Here is a 25,885-nt window from a genome sequence, read left to right on the forward strand (position 1 = left end):
TGGGCTCCATCTCAGGAACCAGGAGATAATGACATGAGCTGAAATCAAGAGTTTGATGTTTAAGGGACTGAGCCACCCAGGTGCTCCAAGAAAATGCTTTATAAAAATTTAAGACAGTAGACTGAAAAATAGAGTTGGAAGAATATATCTCAGAAAACAGACCAAAAGGAAAAAAAAAAAAAAAAAAACAAAACACGAGACAGAAGAAAAATTTTAAGTCAAGCATGTCCATAATCGACAAAACATGTGCCCTAATGACTTGGGATTAAATTAACACTTCTCAAAAAAGATTAGTACTGCTGCCCTATAGGGGGGTGTTTGAAATGTCAGGGGACATTTCTAGTTGTCCCAATAACTACTGGGTTATACTAGTATTTATTTAGTGTCTCGGAGGCAGGGTGCTCAAATCCCTACAAGCATAATATAGTCTAACTCAAAAGTAGTAACTACAAAAATGCCTACAGTGCCCTCTATTGAAAAAGACTTCGAATATGTTCAGTGCCTGACACAATATGCACTTTCATGAAATTTATTAACACCAGGATAAAACAAAGATACCTAGAGAAAAATTCAAGCCATGCATTAAAAAAGATCCAGAATAAGATCCACCAAATTCTGTAAAAGCAATACTGAAAGTTCAAAGAAAATATACTCCAAATGTTGATGGAAATTTACTTTGAGCCAAATTACCAATCAAGTGTAAGACTAGAATAGACATTTTAAAAAGTTACAAGTCGCTAAAATGTACCTCCTATGTAACTTTATTCAAGAATCAATCAGGTAACAATTTCAGCAAAATGAAGAACTCAGCCAGGAAAAAAGCTGGAATGGGATCCAGTAAAAAAAAAGGGGGGGGGGGGTGGCGGTTGGGATTCCCAACTGCTGAAGAGTGGACACAAGTTTCAGAATAGCAACTCTGAAACAAACAGAACATCCCACAGAAGTTTCAGAATACCCAATCTGTATCAAATTTTAATAACAAGTCTAAATCAGGGGAACCTGGGGGGCTCAGGCCCTTAAGCTTCTCACTCTTGACTTTTTTTTAATTACAAAATGTCTTTTAATGTTTATATTTGAGAGAGAAAGAGTGTGAGTGCAAGCTGGAGAGGGACAGAGAGAGAGAGACGGAGATAGAACCCAAAGCAGGCTCCAGGCTGTCAGCACAAAGCCTGACTTGGGGCTCAAACTCACGAGCCATGAGATTGTGTCCTAAGCAGTAGTTGCACACTTAACTGACTAAGCCACCCAGTTGCCCCTTTTTTTTTTTTTTTTAATGTTTTACTTATTTTTCAGAGAGAGACACATCAAGGGCGGGGGTGGGGGGGCAGGGAGCAGACAGAGAGGGAAACAGAATCTGAAGCAGGCTCAGCACATATGGACTCTTGATTTCAGCTCAGGTCATGATCTCACAGCTCGGTGAGATCCAGCCCCCAGGAACCCATCTGCACTGACAGTAAGGAGCCTGCTTGGAATTCTCTCTCTCCTTCTCTCTCTCAGCCCCTCCCCCCATGCTCTCTTGCTCTCTCTCTCTCTCTCTCAAAATAAATAAATATTTAAAAAAAAAAAAGAGAGAGAGAGAAAGAAAAAGTCTATGGGGCACTTGGGTGGCTCAGTCAGTTAGGTGTCAGACTTTAGTTCAGATCATGATCTCAGCATTCATGAGTTTGACCCCCACATCAGGCTCTGTGCTGACAGCTCAGAGTCTGAAGCATGCTTCAGGTTCTGTCTGTCTGTCTCTCTCTCTGCTCCTCTCCCTCTTGCACTCTGTATCTCTCTCTCAAAAATGAATAAACATTAAAAAAAAAGTCTAGATCAGAGCAATGGGATAGACCGTTCTCTCCACTCCTCTCCCTCCATACAAGCAGCAAAACTGATAGATAGTATGATGCACTCTTAACCAAGAATTTGAAAACCCTTACAGCTTTCTAAGATCTTTTGGAAAAACAGCAACAAATACACAGAAAACTAAATAAAAAGAGGCACATAACTCTGAGAAAAACAAAAAATTTACAAAAAAGGGAAAGTATTCACAGTATTCACTTGATTCACTATTATTTACAGGGTAATAATGTAAAATCTAATGATTTAACTAATTTTATTATCTATATTGAATAATGAAAGAAGACAAAAGGGGTGTGATAAATCTTCTTCTACAAGAGGTTAGAAGATAATGTAAGATATTGTCAGAGACAGTAGTTTCAGATTTCTACTATGTAAGAATAAGTAAATATCAGTTGACAGTGATTGTTTCTGGAAAGCTCGACTAGAGGACAGGATGGGGAGAGGACAAACTATTTTGGCCATAAGCATTCTAGTATTTCATGTGTTTCTAAGCAAAATTGAGAAATGACAGTGTTTATATTCATACATTTTGTACTATTAAAAATTAGGGAGATTTATGCATATTGAGGTGGTACAATATTTATGATCAATTATAGTCTGAGGGTTTTTTTAACTAATATACTCACTCAACAATACCACTACCAGGCATTTTTCTAAGCACTGGAGATGAATGGAGATGATCTATATAATCACACATATACAGTTACCTGTACATCAGTTTCTTCTAATTTCAGCATTATTGACATATGGACAACATAATTTTTTTTTATTTGGGGGGATAGAGGACTGTCCTGTGCATGTTTAACAACATCCCTAACCTGTATCCACTAGATGTCAGTAACACCCCCTCTCTGGTTGTGATAACCAAAAATGTCTCCAGATACTGCGAAACATACCATGGGAGCAAAATTGCGCCCCCCCCCCCCCACCCCACCCAAGAATCACTGTTGTGTATGTATAGAAAAAGTTCTGGGGGAGATGCCTGGCAGGCTCAGTAAGTAAAACATGTGATTCTTGTTCTCAGGGTTGTTAAGTTTAAGCCCCATGTTGGGTGTAGAGATTACTTAAAAATCTTTAAAAAAAAAGAAAAGAAAAGAAAAAAGTTCTGAAATGATACACACCCAAAAAGACACCAGTGTTGTTACTAGAAAAGTAAAATTAGCAAAAAAGTCACTATCTTTGACATTCCGGTAGTTTGATTTTCATATAAATTTATTAGTTCAACAATAAATATTAAAAACACAAAAAATTACAAAATAAAGTAAAAGCAACTAAATGCAGCCACAAAACAAAAATTTTAATCGTAAAATAAAATCTTAAGAAGAAATACAGGGTATCTATCAGTTTTTAAAGAAATCAGTAAAAAAAGGAATAGGGAAAAGATAAACTAGAATATAAATTCATTAAAAATACTAGTAAGTTCAGGGGCACCTGGTTGGCTCAGTGGGTAGAACATGCGATTCTTGATCTTGGGGTTGCGAGTTCAAGCCCAACACTGGGCATACAGCTTACTTTAAGGGAAAAAAAAAATAAACTAGTAAGTTCAGCTTGCTGTTTTATGATTAAGTATTTTTCAACAATAACCATATAGATATAAAGAAACAATCCATTTCTGGGGCACCTGGGTGGTTCGGTTGGTAAAGTGCCTGACTCTTGGTTTCAGCTTGGTTACTGGGCTCGAGCCCCACACAGGGCTCTGCACTGACAGTGCGGAGGCCTGCTTGGGATTCTCTTTATCTCCACCCCTCCCACATCTCTTTCAAAATAAATAAATAAACTTAAAAAAAAAATCCATACGTGAAATACCAATCTTAATAGAAGAAAATATCTACTCTGCAATATTTGCTGTGTCTTTTTTTTAAATAAGGAAAACAGAAAAGTTGCCAATAATCCCATCACCCCAAAATCATAAAGGTTTCTTAAATACTTGTACTACATTTTTCAACATATTCTTTATAAAGCTGATTTAGCACATAATATGGAACTCTTATTTTTAGTTTATTAGAAGCATTGAGTAGTCATTAAACATTCTTCATAAAAATCATTATCATTTTATAAGGAAAAAGTAATTTGACCCCACCTCCACCCTCACATTAATCCCAGAGATTAATTTTAATTACGTTGTGATTTCTTTTATACTCCATTTCCCAGGAGGGGAAGAAGGGAATAATTTTGAATACCTTATTAATAAAAAAACAAAGCTTGGTTTCATTCCGGTAGCAAATGAGAGGTCAAGGGAAGAACAGTAATTTACTATTGAGATGTTATTTCCATCTTGTGGGCTTTTTCTCCTATTATATACTACAAAAATTACCATTCAGCTTCTCATATCTAACAGCTTAACTTCACTCATTTATAATCTGTTTTAAGTAAACTCTACACTCAACGTGGGGCTCTAACTCAAGACCCTGAGATCAAGAGTCGCATGCTCTACTAACTGAGCTAGCCAAGTGCCCCAACTTCACTCATTTTAACAAATACCTATTACGTGCCAGGTCCTTTACTGTCACATTAGGTATATACATATATATATGTGTTTATATATATATATATGTGTTTATATGTTTAAACATATATATATATGTTTAAAAAAAAAAAGTAGACTCTTCCTCTCAGTTTACAATCAATCTTAAGGGGGAAAACAAGCAAACAAGTCTAAAATTATAAATTACATTAAAGGTTAGGAAGCAAATGACCTGGATGTAGTGATATACATGAAGCATAAAGATTCATAAGCACTGATTTTCTAGAATTCCAATCCCATTCCCACCCCCTTTTTAAATATAATTTTATGGAGGAAGTCCAGTCCACTTTTTAAAGCTCTAGAAAAAAAACCAACAAATGTTAGTCTAAGCCACTCTAAAATTATTTTATTATCTGAGACAACTATTAGTTGCATATTATTATACTCACCCACTGTTTCTCTATCATTTACCTATATCCTCTTCCCATTTACCCCACCCCCATTTTTTCTATTTCATCATCTTCTTTGTTTTGCCTTTCTCCATTCTTCAAGATTTCAGTAACAGACTTACAGTTTAAATGAACCAACCTCTGGTTAACAGTTTTCAAAGCTAAAATATTCATGACTTCTAATTTAAATTCAGATTTAAATGCAAACATGAAATAACAAAGCAATAAAAAATTTTAATTTTACAAGTGCTAATAACTCTAAAAAAACAAAAAGTAATTCAATAGAATTTATTTTGAGGCAGCAATGCTGGTTGCTCACACATTTAAGAAGAATATAGCTATAAATGCTATGGGAAAATTTAACACAAACATCCAGCAATAGCAAAGTACTGTAGTTAAATCAACTGGCTAGTCCACATAGTAGAATACTATGCAGCTGTTAGAAAAAAGTGAGAATACTCTCTACTAAAAAATATAGAATGATTTCCAAGAAATATTAAATCAAAAAGTGAAAAATAGGGTAGTGTATATTTGCTTTTGTCTATTTGCATAAAGAAAATGGGAAGGATACATATAGTACTAATAAAAGTGGTTACTAATGTGCGTCCAAGGGTGGACAGACTTATGATAAGTACAAGACTTACTTCTGAACCACTCCTTATTAAAAAACAAAAAAAAAAAAAAGTTTGAAATTGTTCAGTAAGAATTTTAAAGATCTTTTTTACAAACTCTATCTGAAAGTGATCCAAAATTTCACTACACAATTATAACTGCTCTAGTTACAATACTTTTTAGACCTTGTCACACTGAGCCTATCCATTAGTCATTTGCTTACAATTCTTCACCACTTAGGTGGTCCCAAGGAACACCAAGTACTGGTATCAACTTTTAAAACAGTGTAACATACTGTTCAAAAGCAATTTGTCAGCTTCTGACTTCATTACCCATACTATTTTATGGTGAGCAAGTTATTTAACCTCTTGCCCATGTTTCCTTCTAAAATGGAAATAACTGTATCTATGATTTAGGCATGGTATGAAAATTAGAATGATTCCCAACACACAGAAAACTGATTAAATGTTAGCAGATATTATCACTAATAGTTCTTTTTATGGACATGTAAAGTTTTCATCTATGTAATCAAACACCATGGTATGTTTCAATCAAATTCAATCAAATCAAATATTAATTCCTGTTAATGAGTGGCTTCAATGTACTAGAAAGCAGAAAAGTAAAATATTAACAATAAAAAATAAAAGTGCAACAATGTAAGTATACACATGCAAGTCACTTTGAGTGCAAAGAAGGGAGCAATAAACACATTGCTAAAGTTTATAAAATACCAATAGGAGAGGGGCACCTGGGTGGCTCAGTCGGTTGAGCACCCAACTTTGGCTCAGGTCCATGATCTCACGGTTCATGGGTTCGAGCCCCGCGTAGCTCTGTGCTGACAGCTCAGAGCCTGGAGCCTGCTTTGGATTCTGTGTCTCCCTCTCTCTCTCTGCCCCTCCCCAACTTGCACCTGGTCTCTCTTTCTCTCAAAAATAAACATTAAAAAAAAAATTTAAGGGGCATCTGGGTGGCTCAGTTGGTTAAGTGTCTGACTTCAGCTCAGGTCATGATCTCACAGTCCGTGGGGTTCAAGGCCCGCATCGGCCTCTGTGCTTACAGCTCAGAGCCTGGAGCCTGCTTTGGATTCTGTGTCTCTTTCTCTCTACCCCTATCCCCACTCACACTCTGTCTCTCTCAACATTAATGTTAATATACAAACATTAAAAAAAAATTTAATACCAATAGAAGGAATGAGGATTTTGAAGAGAAAGCAGATGGAGAAATGGACTATACCCAATCATTAATAACCTTTTATCATTCAGGTTCCTAAATCTGGCTGATAATCAAAGTTACCAGGTATACATTTCAAAAACCCAGATTCCACCTCAGATTCCTTAATCACAATGACGAGGAATGGAATATAGGAATCTGTGCTTTTAAAGCATCCCAAGTGATTATGATCATTAACTAGGTTTGGGAGCCACCATAGGTCCAACTCTTGTACAATTAGAGACTTTAGAAGTATCTCCAGATAAAGTATATTTAATCATTACCTTTGGTAGCTCTTGAGCCAATGGCAAAGTGCTATTACAATTAGTCATTCTTTACACTAAACCACTAAAAAACCTTTTAAAATAAATATATACTAAATGTTCTAAATAATAGTGTGGCTGCCGTTTACTGAACAATTATTCATAAATGACTAGAAACAACGCCCAACATCATTCCAACCAAAACCAAAGTAAATGACAGGAGAGAAGAAAATAGAGAATACAATTTAAAAATAGGCAAAAGATCTGAAAAGACACCTCACCAAAGAAGATATAAAGATGGCAAAGAAAACATATGAAAAGATGCTCAACATTGTGTCATTAGGGAACTGCAAATTAAAGCAAGATACCACTACACACCTATTAGAATGTCTAAAATCCAAAACATGACAACATCAAATGCTGACAAGGATGTGGCACAACAAGAATTCTCATTCATAGTGGCACCTCAGTTGGTTAAGCATCCAACTCTTTGATTTCGGTTCAGTTCATGATCTCACAGTTCATGGTTCATGCTTCCTGAGTTTGAGCCCCATGTTAGGCTTTGTGCTGACAGTGCAGAGTCTGCTTGGGATTCTCTCTCTCCCTCCCCCACTCCTGTGAGCTCTCTCTCATAATAAATAAACTTAAAAAAAAGAAAAGATTTCTCATTCATTGCTGGTAGGAATGCAAAATGGTATAGTCACTTTGAAAGACTATTAGGCAGTTTCTTAAAAAAACTAAACATACCTTTATCATATAATTCAGCAAGTAAGCTCCCTGTTATTTACCTACATAACCTGAAAACTTATGTGCACACAAAAACCTCTACATGAATGTCACTTCATAATTGCCAAATCTTGGAAGCAGCAATAAGGTCCTTCAATAAGTGGACAGGGGTGACTAGCTGGCTCAGAGAGTGGAGCATGCGACTTTGCTCTCAGGGTTTCAAGTTCGAGCCCCACTTTGGGTGGAGAAATTACTTAAAAATGAAATATTCAGGGGTGCCTGGGTGGCTCAGTTGGTTAAATATCCAACTTTGGCTCAGGTCATGATCTCACAGTTCATGAGTTTGAGCCACTCATCCAGATCTCTGCTATCAGCAAAGAGCCTACTTCAGATTCTCGGTCACCCTCTCTATGTCCCTCCCCACCTTATGCATGCTCTCTCTCTCTCAAAAATAAAAACATTTAAATTTTAAAAAATGAAATCTTTAAAAAAAATTGGTGCACAAATAAAGTGCAGTACATATATACAATGAAATATTATTCAGCACTAAATAAAAAGATCAAGCCACAAAAAGACATTTAAGAAGGAATCTTGAACATTGCTGAGTGAACTGACATTCTGGAGAAAGCAAAACTATGGAAGACAGTAAAAGAGCACTAGCTAGCTACCCAGGGTTTGGGGAGAGAGAAGAAATAGGTGGAACACATGGTATTTTTAGGGCAGTGAATCTATTTTGTATACTATAAAGGTAGATACAGGTCATTATACATTTGTTAAAAACCAAAGAACATACAATACAAAGGGTGAACCTTAATATAAACTATAGACTGGATGATAATGATGGGTCAATGGTGGTTCACCGGTTATAACAAATATACCAAAATAGTGGGACTATCGATGGTGGGGAAGAGGTTGAAAAGTGTATTTTCACCCCAAATTTTGCTGTAAACCTAAAACTGCTCTAAGAAATAGTGAATGAGAAAGAGAGGATAGAGGAAGAAAACACAATTTGAAATCAAAAGAAAATTAAATAAACTCAAGGGAAAAAGCATTTTGTAAAAAGAAAAAAATGATTAAAAAATACATCTCAAAGTTAAAAAAGGGGCACGTGGCTGGATCAGTCTGAAAAGCATGTGGCTCTTGAGTTCAAGCCCCACCCTAGGGTAAAGATTACTTAAAACAAACAAATTTCAAAATTAAAAAAAAAAAAAAATTAAAAAATTAAAAAAATTAAAAAAAAAAAAAAAAAAAGGGTGGAACCCTCCTGCATTGCTGGTGGGAAAGTAAAATGGTGCAGTCATTTTGGAAAATAGTTTGGTAGTTCCTCAAAAAGTTAAACATAAAATTCCTCAAAAAAGTTGAACATGAGCCAGCAATGACACTCCTAAGTATATACCCAGGAGTTGTAAACGTAAGTTTACACAAAAACCTGTGCACAAATGGAAACAGCAGCATTATTCATGACAGCCAAAATGTAGAAACACCCAAATGTCCACCAACTGATGGACAAAATTTGGTATATCCACACAACAGAGTATTATCCAACCATAAAAAGGAAAAAAGTACTGCTACATGCCACAACATGAACCTTGAAAACATTGTCTTAAGTGAAAGTCACAAAAAGCCAAATATTGTATGATATGGAATCCTATTAGTGGTAGTATGCAATATCCAGAGTAGGCAAACCCACAGAAACGGAAAGTATTATTTCTTTCACAGAGACAGAAAGTAGTGGTTGCTGGGGGAGGGGAAGGGCATTGGGACTAACTGCTAATAGGTGCAGTTTCTTTGTGGAATGATGAAAATATTCTGAAATAAAACAGTGACGACGACTACACAACATAGTGTATACCACATAACATATACTAAAATCCACAAAATGTACATTCCATAAAGGGTAAATTTTATGTTACATGAATTACATCTCAATTTCTAAACAACTTTTTTAAAATCTAAGAGTGGCCCTACGGAGAGAATGTTCCTAAGCACTGACAACAGCCTGCTAACATAAAACATAACTAAGTCTCAACAGTGTAGTCTTACCCTCTCCCTCCCCTTCCCCAGAAAGAAAATAAACCATTTCCAGTCAAGCCCCTAGATCCAAACAGAACAGAATATATTAAGCTATACTATAGGGAAGTACTCAGCAAAATGCAGACTCTGGGAACCTTTATAAGGACCAAACACCTGATTTCTTTAAAAAAAAAAAAAAAAAAAGGAAAAAAGAGGGAAAGAAAGAAAGAAAAAGAATGGCAAGAAAAAGATGGAGAGAGTTCCAATCGAATAATGGTGTGTAGTTATCTTTTAAAGTCCTTTTTAGGACTGTATCTTTTAGATACACACTGAAATATTCATGGATGCAATTATATGACGGAGATTTACTAGAAATACTCTAGGATGGGGAGGAGTGGATACAAGTATAAGTAAAATAAGACTGGTCATGTTTAAGATGAGTGACAAGTCTGTGGAAGATCACAGGTACCATATTATTTTTGTGTATATTTAGAACTTTCCATAATAAAAAAAATGAAGAGTATATGCAACACAATCATATTTACAATGTAGAGAATAAACTGTTAAGACAGGGGCATGGGTGGAGGGAAACTGATAGATTTCAGAGAATTCAGGCAGGAGGAACACCCTGAAGGAAGACAGTGAAGTGAAGAAATGAAAATCACAGATTAAACCAGGATAATTTTCCCAGGTGAGTGGTTATCAGGCTTCAGGGATATTCTATGCAAAATTTTTCACCCGTCCTTTTTTTTTTTTTTTTTTAAACTAAAAGAGGCTTCACAACTTTCATTATATATGCAAAAGAGACTAAAATCCCAAAATATTAATTACTAGATTAAAATTTTTTTAGCATATTAATACAATCTGTATTAGATAGGCCCTTGAATCACTGCAATCCAGTTAACACACTTTCAAAGCTCCTTCCAGCTTTAGAACTTCCTTCCAATTGAAATACCATGGTTAGGTACTCATACTTCAGATCTAAAAGTATTCTTACCCTCTAGGGGCTTTACGACAATTAGATAAGCTAACATAGTAAGAATTTAAATTTTTGGCATATAGAAATTGCTCAGTAAATGTTACCCGTTTATCTGAAAGTCCATTATCTACATAGATTTCCCATCATCATTTATTGTCTCACCATCCTGTAAGTTTCTGGTTTATCACATTTTATTATTTCTGGAATACAAGCTTCATGAGGGAAAGGTCCTTATTTCATACATCATTTTGTGGCTAGCACAAAATAACACTCAAATATATTCACTGAATAATTACACTAGATAGAATCAATAAAACTCAAGACTCAATGATGACAAGGATGGTGATAAATGTTAACAGAGGAAAAGGAGAATAAGTAAGTTGTAAAAAGTGTGTTGTATGGGGAGGGAGAAGCAGGCATTTGAGATGAACTGAATAATTAAATTTATTATTTTTTTAATGTCTATTTATTTTGAGAGGGAGAGAGAGAGAGCGCGCATGTGCATGCACAGGAAAGAGGGAGAGAGAGAGATGGGGGGGGAGGGAGGGAGGGAGGGAGGGAGGGAGGGAGGGGGGGAGGGAGGGAGGGAGGGAAGGAGGGAGAGACAGGAAGGGGGGGGGAGAGAGAGAGACAGACAGACAGACAGACAATCCCAAGCAGGCTCTACCCGGTTAGAGTGGAGCCCTATGCGGGCTCAAACTCACCAACTGAAATCATGACCTGAGGTGCTGAAATCAAGAGTCAGATGCTTAACTGACCCAGGCCATGCAGGCACACCTGAAAGTTTTGACTTTAAAGTAACAAGTTAGACAGGAAATTACAAATAGGAGACATTTGAAAACCAAAAAAATCTAGTAGTGGTAAGAATACTGTTTGTAAAGGCAGCCTGTCCAGCCTGCCTGCTACTTGCATGATCTCGGGCCCATTAATTAATCTCTGCGTCCCAATATTCTAGTGCCCCCCCCCCCCCGACAACCCCCTCAAACCCAACAACAAAAGAAATCAACTGTGTCAACCTCACTGGGTTGTTTTAGGATTAAAGGAATTAATACTGAAGCACTGGAATAACACTCAGCAAACAGTAACCAAAAGATGTTAGATAGTAAGAGCTAAGCAGTAGCTGAAAATCTTGATTCCGAATGAAACATACAGCCAATATACTAAGAGAACAAGAGTCCCAGGGAATAACTGGGAACAATGGAGAGGTAACATGAAGAAAAATTTTAAGTGGACAAAACGGAAACTAGAGAATTACATAGTGGAAGCCAAAGAAAAGGATTTTAAGGAAGAAATAGTCAAGAGCAAAAAGTGCTGATTAAGTGCATCAAGTCTGTAAAAAGGCCACATGATTTGGCAATTTGAAGGCTGACCATCAAAAGAAAAAAAACCACGTCCTACAAGGTGTTCAGACAGGTTTGAGAGAGTAAGGCAAAAGGGCCGACTATACAGCAGAGTTGAGGGGTAAAAAGAGGAAGAGAGAATTCTAGATTAGTGGTCCCTAGAGTTTTTGTTTGCAAGAACTTCAAAAACAGGGAAAATGACATAAGGTTGCGTCCTCTTAATTCTATCAAAGTTTTTTCCCTCTGTTGTCACCATCATTTGAAATAGGGAACTGCATTAACAGTGAGAATTTATGAAGCCTAAAACTCTCAGAATAAAGGGAATGCCTTTACACAAAACCACCATACTGTTCACATTTTTGTAATTTCATAGATTAATAATAATGAAATAAGGGAGCCTTGGTGGCTCAGCAGGTTAAGCGTCTGACTCTTGATTTCCACTCAGGTCATGATCTCAGGGTCATGAGGTTGTGAGACTGAGCCCTTCAAAGCGTGTGGGGGCCTGCTTAAGATTATTCTTTCCCACCCTCTCCCTCTCAAAAAAAAAAAAAAAAAAAAAAAGTTGTAAGCAACTTAAGCAAATTACCTACGAAGGTCTTTAAGTGGCAACATCTGTCAAGTTATGACAAATCTGTAGGCCAGGATGTGCAAATACAAACACTAATTAAAAGTTTTACATTTGTTGGGACTCCTGGGTGGCTCAGATTAACCATCCAACTCTTGATTTAGGCTCAGGTCATGATCTCACAATTTGTGAGAACAAGCCCCATGTCCGGCTCTGTGCCGACAGACAGCACAAAGCCTGCTTTGGGATTCTCTCCCTCTCTCAAAATAAATAAATAAACTTAAAAAAAAATTTTTTACATTTGTTGCATAATAGTTTTAGAACACGAACTCCTGGACTACATTTTCTATGCATTATCTATGTCATATTTTTATAGCTAACAAGCATTTGGTACATATGTACATAAGTACACATATTACATACCATTACAGAGAAAAACAGGGGGACACATTTGCAACATACATAAACTACAACTGGCACACAATTGAGGTTCAATAAAACTATGTTGAAATGTACCAATGTGTACCACATAATGGTGGATAAAGAATTACAGGGGTGCCTGGGTGGCTCAGTCGGTTAAGCGTCCGGCTTTGACTCAGGTCGTGATCTCGCGGTTTGTGAGTTCGAGCCCTGCGTCGGGCTCTGTGCTGACAGCTCAGACCTGGAGCCTGCTTCGGATTCTGTGTCTCCCTCTCTCTCTGCCCCTCCCCCGCTCATGCTGTCTCTCTGTCTCTCAAAAATAAATAAACATTAAAAAAAAAAAAGAATTACAAGTCAGATTCCCTTTCTATAAAAAATGTAGGGGCGCCTGGGTGGCTCAGTCGGTTAAGCGGCCGACTTCGGCTCAGGTCACGATCTTGCGGTTCGTGAGTTCGAGCCCCGCGTCTGACAGTTCGGAGCCTGGAGCCTGTTTCAGATTCTGTGTCTCCCTCTCTCTCTGCCCCTCCCCTGTTCATGCTCTGTCTCTCTCTGTCTCAAAAATAAATAAACGTTAAAAAAAAAATTTTTTTTAAAAGAAAAAAAATGTTAAGACAACATAATACAGTGGTTATAAAAGTGGTAATAAGACAAGAGGCTTTGGATTCATACAAACCTAGGTTCAAATCTCAGCTGCAATACCTTATAGGTGAGTGACCTTGGCAAAGTTATTTCACCTAAGTTTACCTCACCTATAAAATAGGAATGATATCTACCTCATAAGGTTGTAGTGCTCATCAAATGTCAGTTACAATTTTTCCATAACATGAATTGCCAAAATCCCCAAACGGTCTATCTTTTACAAGTCCTAGAACAAATTAATCCAAAAGTCTGGAAGATAAGGCGGCGACCTGCATAGTTTTAAAAGTTTTACAAGTGATTCTGATTAGCACCCTCACTTAGGAATCATCGTCCTAGAGCCTTACTACTCAAGCTTTACCTGAATCCCACTTAAGTTAATATCACAAGAATAAAATAGCACTATTAAGACATGATCCTCTACTTTAGTTCCAAGTTTCTAGGACAGACCTTTACCCAAAGCACTTTTTACAGAGAACAGAACCGTACTGCAAAGTTCCAATTTAAAATCCTTTCCAAAGCCAGGGAAAATATGATTTCATATTGAAATTTTACATCAAAACTGGGAATACCTTAACCTAGTCATATTTGTTATTGAATAGTTCTAATACTGAACATTTTTTGGTCACTTCATCTATACATCAACAGTGACCCAAGGCTGTACACAATAATGATATTTAAACTTTCTTATACATTATCATTCTTTAAAATAAGTTTAAGTTTACAGTCAAAATACAGTGATGCTTCACCTAAACTCTAATAAATTTTTTATTTGACACATTTTTTTTTTAAGATTTTAGTTTTTGGGGCACCTGGGTGGCTCAGTTGGTTAAGTGTCCGACTTCGGCCCAGGTCATGATCTCACGGTTCGTGAGTTCGAGCCCTGCGTCGGGCTCTGTGCTGACAGCTCAGAGCCTGGAGCTTGCTTTGGATTCTGTGTGCCCTTCTCTCTCTGCCCCTCCCCGGCTCATGCCCTGTCTCTCTCTGTCTCAAAAATAGTAAAAATATTTTAAAAAAAAGAAAAAAAGAAAAAAAGATTTTAGTTTTTAAGTAATCTCTACATCGAACATGGGGCTTGAACTTACAACCCTGAGATCAAGAGTTGCATGCTCTACCGACTGAGCCAGCCAGGCAATCCTTGACACATACATTTTTAAATGTTTATTTTTGAGACACAGAGAAAGAGAGGCAAGAGAGGGGGGACAGAGAGAAAGACAGAGGCAAGAGACGGGGTACAGAAGCGGGTTTGGTGCTGACAGCAGAGAGCTGGATGCGGGGCTCAAACTCACGAACCGTGAGATCATGACCTGAGCAAAAGTCAGACACTAAACCAACTGAGGCACCCAGGCACCCCAACACATACATTTTTAAATGTGCTTCTCACAAGCAATCCTATTCAAGACTAAAGTTATCTAAAGTAAATTCAGTATTCCAGAAGCAAACCTGAAACCCAATTAACTAAGGAACCCAATAAAACATTTTAGAGAAATATGAAGAACAAAATCATACAAATATAATCACGAACATTTTATTCCAAAAGAATCTGTGTGAAATAATGAAAATCCCTGGAAACAAGAGTCTAGAAACACTGTAGAATTTGTTCAAAATAAACAAAAAAAAACTTACAATGGCTCTATCAGGACTAATATGCCAATAGCACATCAACTGGAAAGCAAACAAGGAAAAGGAATCTTAGAAGATTTTTACAGGTGCCTGGATGGCTCAGTCGGTTGGGCGTCCAACTTCGGCCCAGGTCATGATCTCATGTTTTGTGAGTTCGAGCCCCGCATCGGGCTCTGTGCTGACAGCCTGGAGCCTGGAACCTGCTTCGGATTCTGTGTCTCCCCCTCTCTCTCTGCCCCTCCCCTGCTCGTGCTCAGTCTCTATCTCTCAATAATGAATAAATGTTTAAAAAAATTAAAAAAATTTTTTTTACCATTACTGGCAAAGAGAACTAAAAGGGAAAGAAAGGGCTAAGGCAGACAATATAGATCTCATTAAGGTATAGATTTTATTAATTTAGACACAAATAAGACACTTTTTCAGATACTTAAATTAGTGAAGCTTATAAATGCATTGTTAACTTGCAAAGTGTTAAAATCCAATATTTCAAGGTACTTACAGGGCAAAATAAACGTCTCACCCTCTAGGGCGGGGGAATACAAGCTTTCATACCATAGTGCAAAGGTCATAGACACTGTATCCAGAGACTGGTGAGGTATTATTTAGTGAGTCCAGGCCTTGTGCATTTGTAAATGCAATTTTAAAAAATAACTGTCTCACTATCTTCACAAAAATATTCTTTGCAACATGGTACAGTAAGAAGTTGTGTATCAGTAGAACTCTATAAATCTCAGACATTTTAGACCACATTATACATAAGTTTAAAGAAACAACAGACAATTCTTACCTAAGCTTTTTGAAAACTATACTTTTAAAAGTCCAAAAGTATATCAAAGCACAATTTTAAAACACTGAATTGACTAACAGGTATTAACTTGTAATTAATTTTTTTGAAGACTTGATAAAGAGTCAAGAAATATAAACACCAATGCTTTTTTTGTTTTTCAAGTAAGTTCCAGGCTGTGGAGCCCAAAGTGGGGCTTCAACTGATGACCCTGAGATCGAGATCTGCCCTGAGGTCAAGAGTCTGACACTTAACTGACTAAGCCACCCACGGCGCCCCGAAACATCCTTACCCTGTAAAAAAATGTTTTTTAAGTTTATTTTTGAGAGGTAGAGAGAGACAGAGAGAGCGCGCGTTGGAAGCGCAGAGAGAGCGAGACACAGAATCTGAAGCAGGCTCCAGGCTCTGAGCTGTCAGCACAGAGCCCTGCTCGGGCTCAAACTCACAGATGGCAAGATCTTGACCTGAGCCGAAGTCAGACACTTAGCCAACTGAGCCACCCAGGCATCCCAGCATCCTTACTTTTTTAAAAGTTTAGCTTCAACAACTTTGTAGAGTCCAATAAAAGTTTACTAACTCAAAATTAAAGTAATATATATTTGTTTGAAGACACTCTAAGTTAATCCAATCTTCCTTCTTTAAACACTATATTTTCCTAACTATTCACCAACATATATGATGTATATATCAGCCAACACTACTGCTTACATTCTAAATATATACCAGTCTGAAGAACAGGTGCGACACTATTTAGATGCATGCTTTTTTCTTCTAAGCCTAAATTTGCCCTGGAAAGGGATTTAAAAATAAACACAAATACCCAAGAGTTGAACAATCCTCTTAAAAAGATATAGACATTCTGAAATTCAAGACATGAGCGCTTCAGCTACCAACATCTTCCAAAAGTGAACCAGCCTATCAAAGTTTCACCTTAAAAAGATCAAATAAGGCTCAATTATTAAGGGTCCTGAGGATATTTAACTTTGCTTCCCCTGTGTTAGTAACGTGGGAAAGTACGTTTTACTTCAAGCTAGTATTAAATCTTTTCTCAGTCGTTTCATAAAGACAGCAGAGATACTCTGGTTTGGCTTTTTATGGATAAAGGGGATGGAAGAGGAGGAGGCCAGCTGAAGGGTACTCTAAAAAGAAAAACTCAATTTAGGGAAGCACAGATGAGTCAGTCACTGAGGAAGAACTAACTAAAAGAGAACCTAAGTGAATAAGGCAGCATCCCAGGTAAGAAGGTACCTAAAGTTGGCGATAGGAAATGAAAACTTCACAAGTATGCAGCAAGACCTGAAAAGAAGCGTGGCTGTCAAGGGGCAAGTGCGTACCAACTCCGGGGGAGGGGGCCAAAAATGCCAAATAGGATGGGGGGGGGGCGGGTGATGAGGAAAAAGGTAATAAAATGTCCAGCCCAAACCCCTTCCTCGGGTTCTCCATCTCAACAGGCACAATCAAAAACCACCTCAATGCCCAGTAACCCCAAGCCGGACTATGCCACAGAAAGGAGTTTAGTCCCAAGCCCCGGAGGCCCGGCAGGCCGCCTCCAGAGGAGCCCCCGCAGACGCCATACTAAAAGTCAAAATGGCTGCCCCAAGGAAGCCCGCACCGCGCAGCTAAGAAGGGTTGGGGAACAAGCTTCTGCGGGAAAGGGGGAGGGGGGCTCTCGGAAGAGCCGTCGCCAGAACCGTAGGCAGGAGTATCGCCCCCCCCGAGCTGCACAGGTAGGTTCCCCTCGGCCTCCCAAGGCCAGGGGCTCGGACGGAGGGGAGTCCCGGCCCCACCCCCCCCCCCGACCGGGAACCCTGCCGCCGCAGCCGTCCCGCACACCGCCCCAGCGAGGTACCTGCAATTCGGCCCGCTCCACCTCCCAGTGCGCCCGCTCCATCTCGAACCGAGCCCACTCGTGCTGGATGTAGTGCAGGATCCCTGGGATAGTGTATTGCTGCGGCCGGGACAGCTCCGGGCCTGACGCGGGACCCGCTCCCTCGGCGGCTGGAGGACCCCCGCCGCCCGCCGCTCCATTCCCCCCTGGCGAAAGGCTCATGTTCCCCCCAGGTCCCTGCTGCTGCCGTGGAGGGGCCGCCATCCCCGGGCCGCTACCACCGCCTCCGGCAAGCTCGTCCATTGTGTGTGGGGCCCCGGCCGGGGCGCAGGGCGAGAAGCCGACGGCTGGGGGAAGGGCCGGGGAGGGTGGCCCCGCGCTGGCGGCGGGGCGGAGGCCGGCTGGGAGAGGAGCGAGGAGGGAGTCGGTGCTGTATGCTTGCCGTGGGTCAGAGTAGGGAGCTGCCGGTCGCCGCCATTACAGTCCCTCCTCCATCTGTCCGTCTCACTCACTCACTTTAGGGAAAGGGGGGGGCCGCGGCGGGAGGGGGAGAGGGGGCTGGGTTGGGAAGGGGATAGACGTAGGGCCGTCACAAGCGCGCAGCATGCCGGGTAGAGAACGCCGCTGCCGCCGCACGCCCAGCAGCCAAATAGAGTGCGGCCTCACCATACGCAGGCGTACTGAAGACTCAGTAAGGGTTGGCGTTTGAGGCTGGGTATGAACTCTAGCCCCGCCCCTAGGCCCTCCCTCAGACTTGCTCCGGGTGTCTCCGTGTGGGTACCGGAACGTGAGCCACTCGCGCTTTTGGGAGCCAACCGGTCTCATGCTGCCAACAATTTCCGTCGCTCAGTCACCAAGCCCCCAGGGCGCCTTTCCCCAACCAAGGGTCTCAGCAGCATGCCTGCCTACAGAGCTGGGTTTTAACCTGGCTGGGCGCTCTGGCCAGCCGCAGCCGGTCCCGGATTCCTGACGTTGCTTTTGCATTCCTTGCGTGTTTCAGGATGTCCCAGAGGGTCGGGCCTCTTTCTGTGCTTGTCACTCGTTCTTTCTCTGGTTTCTTAGCACCAGTCAGTTTCTGAGGCTTTGGGGACGTTCTCTTTTGGCAGATAGCCCAGATCCTTCTGGACATGGTGACTGATCCCGGTCTCCGTTTCGAGCCCGGATTTAACTAATTCTGCCCTCTGGGTCGCCCGTCGCAACTTGTTCCAGTTTGCCTCGCCTCTTCTTTCCTATCTGGGGTGGGTTGTGGGGGTGGGGGGAGGAGCAGGAACGAATGTTTGCATTTTTTTCTTGGGAGAAGGGATAGTGAAAAACTTTAGATCTTGACGGTGATGCGTAGAGGGAGAAAGATAACTTTGAAAGGGACTTAGACTAAAAATGCAATGTTTTAGAATGAATGGGTTTACAAATAGCAGGATTCATAGCAGAATCTTTTGATGAAAATAGAAAATAAACGCATCGTGAATACAACGTAAAATCCTAGATGAACAGCTGAAGAAGTTTTCCTGGATTATGAAACGATGTTTGAAGAATATAATATACAAGCTTAATCTTTTAAGTACCATAGTGTGTGTTTTTATGTGCTTAGGTTGACAGGAAACATTCTTAATGAGCTAATAAGCTTCTAAAGAAAGTTAATATAGCTACTAACCTCTTGACTGAAAATTAGGACAAAAGTAATATTTAACGATATAATAAGGAAAAGATGTTAACAATTAAAGCTGTGCAGGAAAATTGCACATAAAATTGATGGCATTAACTTTTTTTCTTCTCTACTACCAATAAAATTATCACTGTGGAATACACACAACCACTCAAGGTATAATTTCAAAAAGATAAAAATAGTACATCTTATTTTATCATGTCTGCTTTACTGTTATTATAGTTTAATGGACAGCATTGGACTTGTAACCCATGTTGCCATGTTTTATTTGTATATGAACTGGGGTCTTAGGTCACATATTATTAAGAACTATGTTTCCATATTATTAAAGTACTATTTCTCCATTTTATAGTGACCAACATACAACCTGCTTATTCACTCCTCTTCCTTTTTGAGGGTACTGATAGCACATAAAAAGTTACAAAATATGTCTCCCAAGAAACATGTGTGAGCAGTTGTGATTGATTTTTGTCCTCAACTAAAGAAGAACATGTGCACTTGTACTTCCTACTGGTACCTCAAGCTCAAGACTAGATTTATAATCCTTCTATTTTCCTCCCCACCTTCAAAAACAAACAATTCTGTTTCTTTTCTATTACCTATCTTGTTAAGTGGCATATTCAAACCCGAGGTCTAGCAGTTGTTCTAGTACCTTCCTTTCACTCAACTCTCACATCCAATCCCTTTCTCAGTAACATCCTTCATTTTTATTACTTATCTATTTCATATCTATTCCATCATCTTTATTCATGTGTTAAATTTAAATGTTCACACCTCTACTCTTCCCCTACCTCCACTACCACTGATGCCTGAGGGATCTTCAGAAGGCAGATCTGATTCTGTTATTCCCTGCTTAAAATATTTGAGTCATCCTCAGATTTAGAATGAAGCCTGAACTGTAGCATAGCATATAAAAATACTTCAAATTCTAGATCCACTCTATCAGCTAATCTGCCATCACGCTATCATGGCACCCATTCTTCTCCAGCCAATCTGCACTGTTTTTGGTTCCTCAAAAACATAGTACTATTTCATTTCACAAGAATTTAACAGATACTGTACCCCCTTGGCTTTCCTTCCCTTCCCTTGGCAAAGTATTACTTTGCTAAGAAGCTTTTTAGATCCCTGAATTAGATTCACTTTTAAAATCTCAAGTGCTAGGGCTCCTAGGTGGGTGGCTCAGTTGGTAAGCATCCAACTCTTGATTTCGGCTCAGGTCATGATCACGGTTTGTGATTGCAAGCACACATGTGTTCTCTCTCTCTCTCTCTCTCTCTCTCAAAATAAACATTTTAAAATAATAAGGAAATAAAATTTCAAATGCTTCCTTTTTGAAGAATTCCAGTTGAACATGTCTACACTCGCTTTCACCATGGTTTTATAAATGCCAATAACGCAGTCCTTGGCCATGTTCTTCCCAGATCATAGTCATGTATCTGAGGATTGCAGCCTCTTAGAGAGGTAGGAGCCATGCCCCTCTTGTTTGTAACTATACTCCCAGTGTCTGGAACGGTACAATCTCCTCAAAATGATGAACAATTTAGGGGTGGCTGGGTGGCCCAGTCACCTAAGTGACTGACTTGGGCTCAGGTCACAATCTTACAGCAGGTGAGTTCACGCCCCACATCAGGCTGTCTGCTGTCAGCACAGAGCCAGCTTTGGCTCCTCTGTCCCCCCCCCCCCTCTCTCTCTCTCTCAAAAATAAATAAATATTCCTAAAAAAATGATGAATAATTTAAATTTAGAATAACAGGTATATTTTTCCTTCACCTCGATCTTTTTGTATTATTTTTACCACCATTATTTCAGCTATTTCAAGGGTCAATGACTAAAACTGCCCTGAGTTCTTATTTTGTTTTTGTTTAGATTTTTAAATTATTTTTAAGTGATCTCTACACCCAATGTGGGGCTCTAACCCACAACCCTGAGATCAAATGTCTCAGGCTCCACCTATGGAGCCAGCCAGGTGCCCCTTGTTCTTGTTTTTATAATTGACTTTTTACCCTGAGTATCAAAAGTAAAAGACACCAAGATTTTCTCCTCTGAGAGAATTAAAAAAAAATTTTTTTTAATGTTTATTTTTGAGAGAGAGAGAGACAGACAGAGCATGAGCAGAGGAGGGGCAGAGAGGGAGACACAGAATCTGAAGCAGGCCCCAGGCTCCATGCTGACAGCACAGAGCCCGATGCCCATGAACTGTGAGATCATGACCTGAGCCAAAGTCAGACACTCAACAGACTGAGCCACCCAGGCGCCCCAAGAGGAGAATATTTTTTATATTATTTTCATTAGACTTTGTGTCCATGACTCCTGAGGACGCTCTGCAATCAGCTCCTAGAATCTTGTCCTCTGTACATAATGAGTTTCCCAGGCCATAGTATCATCTACAACTCACCTAACTAGAACTCCCTCCTGGAATTGTGGCTGAGTCATTTCCTGTCTTCAGTTTCACCTTTGAAACTTCCTATTTGTTCTGTCCTTTCATCTGTTCTGTTCATTCCTCCTCCTCTCCCACTGATTTGATTCTTAGTTTCAGTATACTGCTGAGAATGCCTATTTATATTAAATATAAATTTATAAATTTAGAATTTTAGATTTTTTTTTCCTTTCCTGTTAGCTAATCTTAGACACCTCTGTGATTAGACACCCCTGTGATTTGGTCAGACACTGTCTGACCAAAAAGGGATTTGTCATATTTGATGTACATATATTGTGTCAGCAGAGGTATGTTAAGGAATTCCAGGTTTTTAAAATAAGTCAGGAGTAATTAACACTCAGATGCCCTCTTTCCAATTATTGCAATACCTGATGTACAAAGAGTTTTGGCCCTGCCTTAGAGAACCATATGGTTCCCTGTAATTACTCACCTGAACATCCAGTTTTATACCTTGCTGACTATGAACCTGACATCCTTCTAACAGGGAGCTCAAACCAGTTCACAAACACTAATCCAGTCATCTTTTTGCATCATGTGGAAAGGTGGCAACAAGTATTATTATCTCCAGTAACACAAGAAAGCTGAGGTATAGAGTTCTGGGTCACCTCCTCAGGCCCTCAGTAGAATAGGAAGTGGGCCCACTCTTCTATCAGTGAGTGTATGCTTTTATTCAGAAACAAATAAAATCTCCCTGCACTATCCTGCCTCCTACTGTCCTATCAATGGCTCGATATCACTGTCTCTGGTTCCCAAATCATTTGCACTCTTAAAATCATTTTTAGGTGGTTTTGGGGTGATTTCAGTCACTTGAGGAAATTATGTAGTGTTTACATGTATAAATATAGAGAACAAATGAGTATTAGAGCCCAGAGGAAGATATTTTAGAAGACCTGGCATGTGTTCAAAAACCAAAGGAACAGGGGTGCCTGGGTGGCTCAGTCAGTTAAGCATCCGGCTTCAGCTCAGATCATGATCTTGAAGTTCATGGGTTCAAGCCCTGCATCAGGCTCTGTGCTTACAGCTCAGAGCCTGGAGCCTGCTTCGGATTTTGTGTCTCCGTCTCTCTTTGCCCCTACCCTGTTCATGCTCTATCTCTCTCTCTCTCAAAAATAAATAAATATTAAAAAAAAAAAAAGGAGCAAACTATAACGTAGATGGAAAGGAAAAAGAGGAGATAGCTTTGCCCTGTGCAGTGGTTGCACCTGCAAAATAAGATCACTACAAGAGTTGCCTGTGGCTAAGAAAATTGTAGAAATACATACAGGGCACTGGAACTATTCAAACAATATGTTGTGTGGGAAAGAAAAGGAAAAAGACCTTCAAAGATTATAGAAAAATAGGTACCAAAACCTTTAGGCGGGCTATATAAAATTCTAGTCCAAGTTCATTCCTGAGTTGTCTTCTGGGTAACGTGAGTCAGAAAGCAGTAGGCTGTGATAATATTATATAATAGCTAACTCACAGAGATGTCAAAATTGAAGAAAAAAAATTGCCTGGAGCAAAGTCCCTCCTGGACATTGGCTAAAAGTGAACAACCAGGTCTACAACCATAAGAAACAAATGACTGGAAAATGTGACTGAATGGGAAATTGCCAAAACTTTCCTAGGTAGTAATTTAACAATCTTGGAAGTGTGGTTTGTCTCCTGTTAGAGCAACAGTGGAGGATAGTCAAAAGAATAATACCAGATACAGACACTTTGCCTGAGAAATCTATGCTAGAGAGTATTCTCTTTGGAGAATGTTTTGAATTCGGCAAAAAATCACAAAAACTTGTTTTTTTATGACTTATTTTAAGTTTATTTATTTAAGAGAGAAAGACAGAGCACGGGGGGAGGGGCAGAGAGAGGGAGAGAGAGAGAATCCCAAGCAGGCTCTGCACTGTCAGTGTGGAGTCAGGTGTGGGGCTTGCATTCACAAACTGTGGGATCATGACCTGAGCCGAAATCTAGAGTCAGATGCTTAACCGACTGAGCCACCCGGGCACCCCTGTAACAAAATATTTTTAAATGATGGTTTTGTCTTTCTATTAATAGACTCACCTAAAGCACATGATGATTACCCCACAAAAAAAGATTGAAGAATTCTTCAGAGCATTTTTAAATAAATCCTATTCTCCTTTGCTCCTTTTGCTTTATAGGTTTTAATATAATAATTAGATATTCTAAATCATGTGGTGCATAGACTTTTTCTATTTAACTTTTTAGTTTGAAAAAAAGTTTTTAAAATTTTTTTATGTTTATTTTTGAGAGAGAGAGAGACAGAGTGTGAGCAGGCAAGGCACAGAGTGAGAGAGAGGGAGACACAGAATCCAAAGCAGGCTCCAGGTTCTGAGCTGTCAGCACAGAGCCTGATGCGGGGCTCGGACCCACAAACTGTGAGATCATGACCCGAGCTATAGTCGGACACTTAACCGACTGAGCCACCCAGGCGCCCCTATTTTGAAAAATTTCAATCATGGGGTGCCTATCTAACTCAGTCAGGAGAACATGCAACTCGATCTCCGGGTTGTAAGTTCGAGCTCCACATTGGGTATAGAGATTACTTAAAAATAAAATCTTAAAAAAAAAAAAAAATTCAATCATGTAAAAATAGAAAAAAGGTCTTATGACTACACTTTCAACAATTATCAAGGTTTTGCTGTTCTTAGTTCATCTAGTCCACCTTTTTTCTGAGGAATTTTTACTCTTACAAAAATTTATTTAATAAAACAGTTTAATATAAAAATGTTTGCAGCCCCCCAAAAAATGTATGCAGCCATTTCCATATCATAGTAAAACTGGCTCATTGGAAAGGAGACGTGTGAAAGCAATTGATTTCTGTAGTGAATAAGCCTTTGTTTAAACTCATTCTAAGGCTTCTAACATGATGATACTATTTCCTCATATTACCACCTTTCCAGTATTGTTCTGTTGCCCACTAACTGCCATCTCGATGCATTCATTTATCACAAGTTTCATAAAGCTGTCAAATTCCTCAATATTCCTTGGACACATGTGCCCCTTTTTAATTTCAATTACAGCTTCTTGGCCCTAAATTTTTCAACTTGGGAAGGTAAGCTTTGCTCGTGATATTACTTGACAAGATCAAAGATGCATTGAAACAGAATTCATGGCCTCCCCCATGCTCCCATGGCAAGCCCATTAATATTTTAAAATAAATCCGAGACATCATATTATTTCATTGGTATATACTTCTCTAAGTATCTTTAACAGATTAGGACCTTTTTTTTTTTTAATATACCACAATATCAATGTCATACCTGCAAAGTTAATGGTAATTTCTTTATGTAGTCTAATCCTTAGTTCGTATTCGATTTCTGCCAATTGTGTCAAAAAAAATTTTTTTAAAGAGTTCATGACTTCACGGATTGCCTGGGCAGCTCAGTCAGTTGAGTGACCGACTCTTGATGTTGGCTTAGGTCATGATCCCAGGGTTGTGGGGTCGAACCTGGCATCCAGCTTGCTTAAGGTTTGTGGGGCTTGCTTGCTTAAGATTCTCTCTCTTTTTGCCCCTCTCCCCTGCTCATGCTTGCTCTCTCCTCTCTCTCTCTCTAAAAAAAAAGACTTGGTGACTTCAAATAAGGATCCTAACAAAATCCACATATTTCATTTAGTTGATATATCTTTAGCTCTTTGTTGATTTTGCCTTCCCCTCACCCCAATATTGTCATGCCATTTTGTTGAAGAGACCAGGTTATTTCTCCTATAGAATTTTCCACTTTTGGCTGATTGCATTTTTCTGGTATTATTTAGCATATTCCTTTCTCCTCCATATGTTCTGTAAACTAGATCTAGATCTAGAGGCTACATTTGATTCAGGTTTTATTTATTTTTTTGGCAAAACACTTCTCCACTGGGGATGCAGTGTACTTTCTATTGCATCACACCAGGCAGCACGTAATGTCTAGTTGTCTTAATTTTTGTAATGCACTAATCTTGATCAGCTTGATCTAGCTTTGTCAGCCCTAGCTAGCTAGCTAATTTTCTTTTAACAGATATATTATGTTCCACCCTCAGTAGTTCCTCCTCAGC

At 39.3% G+C, this 25,885-nt stretch overlaps 2 protein-coding genes across 10 annotated transcripts in view; one reads left to right on the forward strand and one right to left on the reverse strand.

The window, feature by feature from the left end:
• Positions 1 to 18,301, reverse strand: part of STRN3 (striatin 3) — a 106,004-nt gene extending 87,703 nt beyond the window's left edge. For all 4 annotated transcript variants that reach the window (XM_042942917.1, XM_042942916.1, XM_042942915.1 and 1 more), the window contains exon 1: positions 17,775 to 18,301. In XM_042942917.1, the coding sequence (XP_042798851.1) occupies positions 17,775 to 18,056 (282 nt within the window). In that variant the 5' untranslated portion in view covers positions 18,057 to 18,301. The remainder of the gene's footprint in view (positions 1 to 17,774) is intronic.
• AP4S1 (adaptor related protein complex 4 subunit sigma 1) overlaps positions 16,395 to 25,885 on the forward strand; it is a 51,235-nt gene continuing 41,744 nt past the window's right edge. For 3 of the 6 annotated variants that reach the window (XM_042942927.1, XM_042942923.1, XM_042942928.1), the window contains exon 1: positions 16,395 to 17,652. The gene's annotated coding sequence lies outside the window, so the exon portion shown is untranslated. Of the gene's footprint in view, positions 17,653 to 18,397; positions 18,469 to 25,885 lie in introns of those variants that run through there. The other 3 variants (XM_042942924.1, XM_042942926.1, XM_042942925.1) reach the window with 3 other exon arrangements.

The sequence above is a fragment of the Panthera leo genome, chromosome B3 (genome assembly GCF_018350215.1).
Source record: "Panthera leo isolate Ple1 chromosome B3, P.leo_Ple1_pat1.1, whole genome shotgun sequence".
Lineage (NCBI taxonomy): Eukaryota > Metazoa > Chordata > Mammalia > Carnivora > Felidae > Panthera > Panthera leo.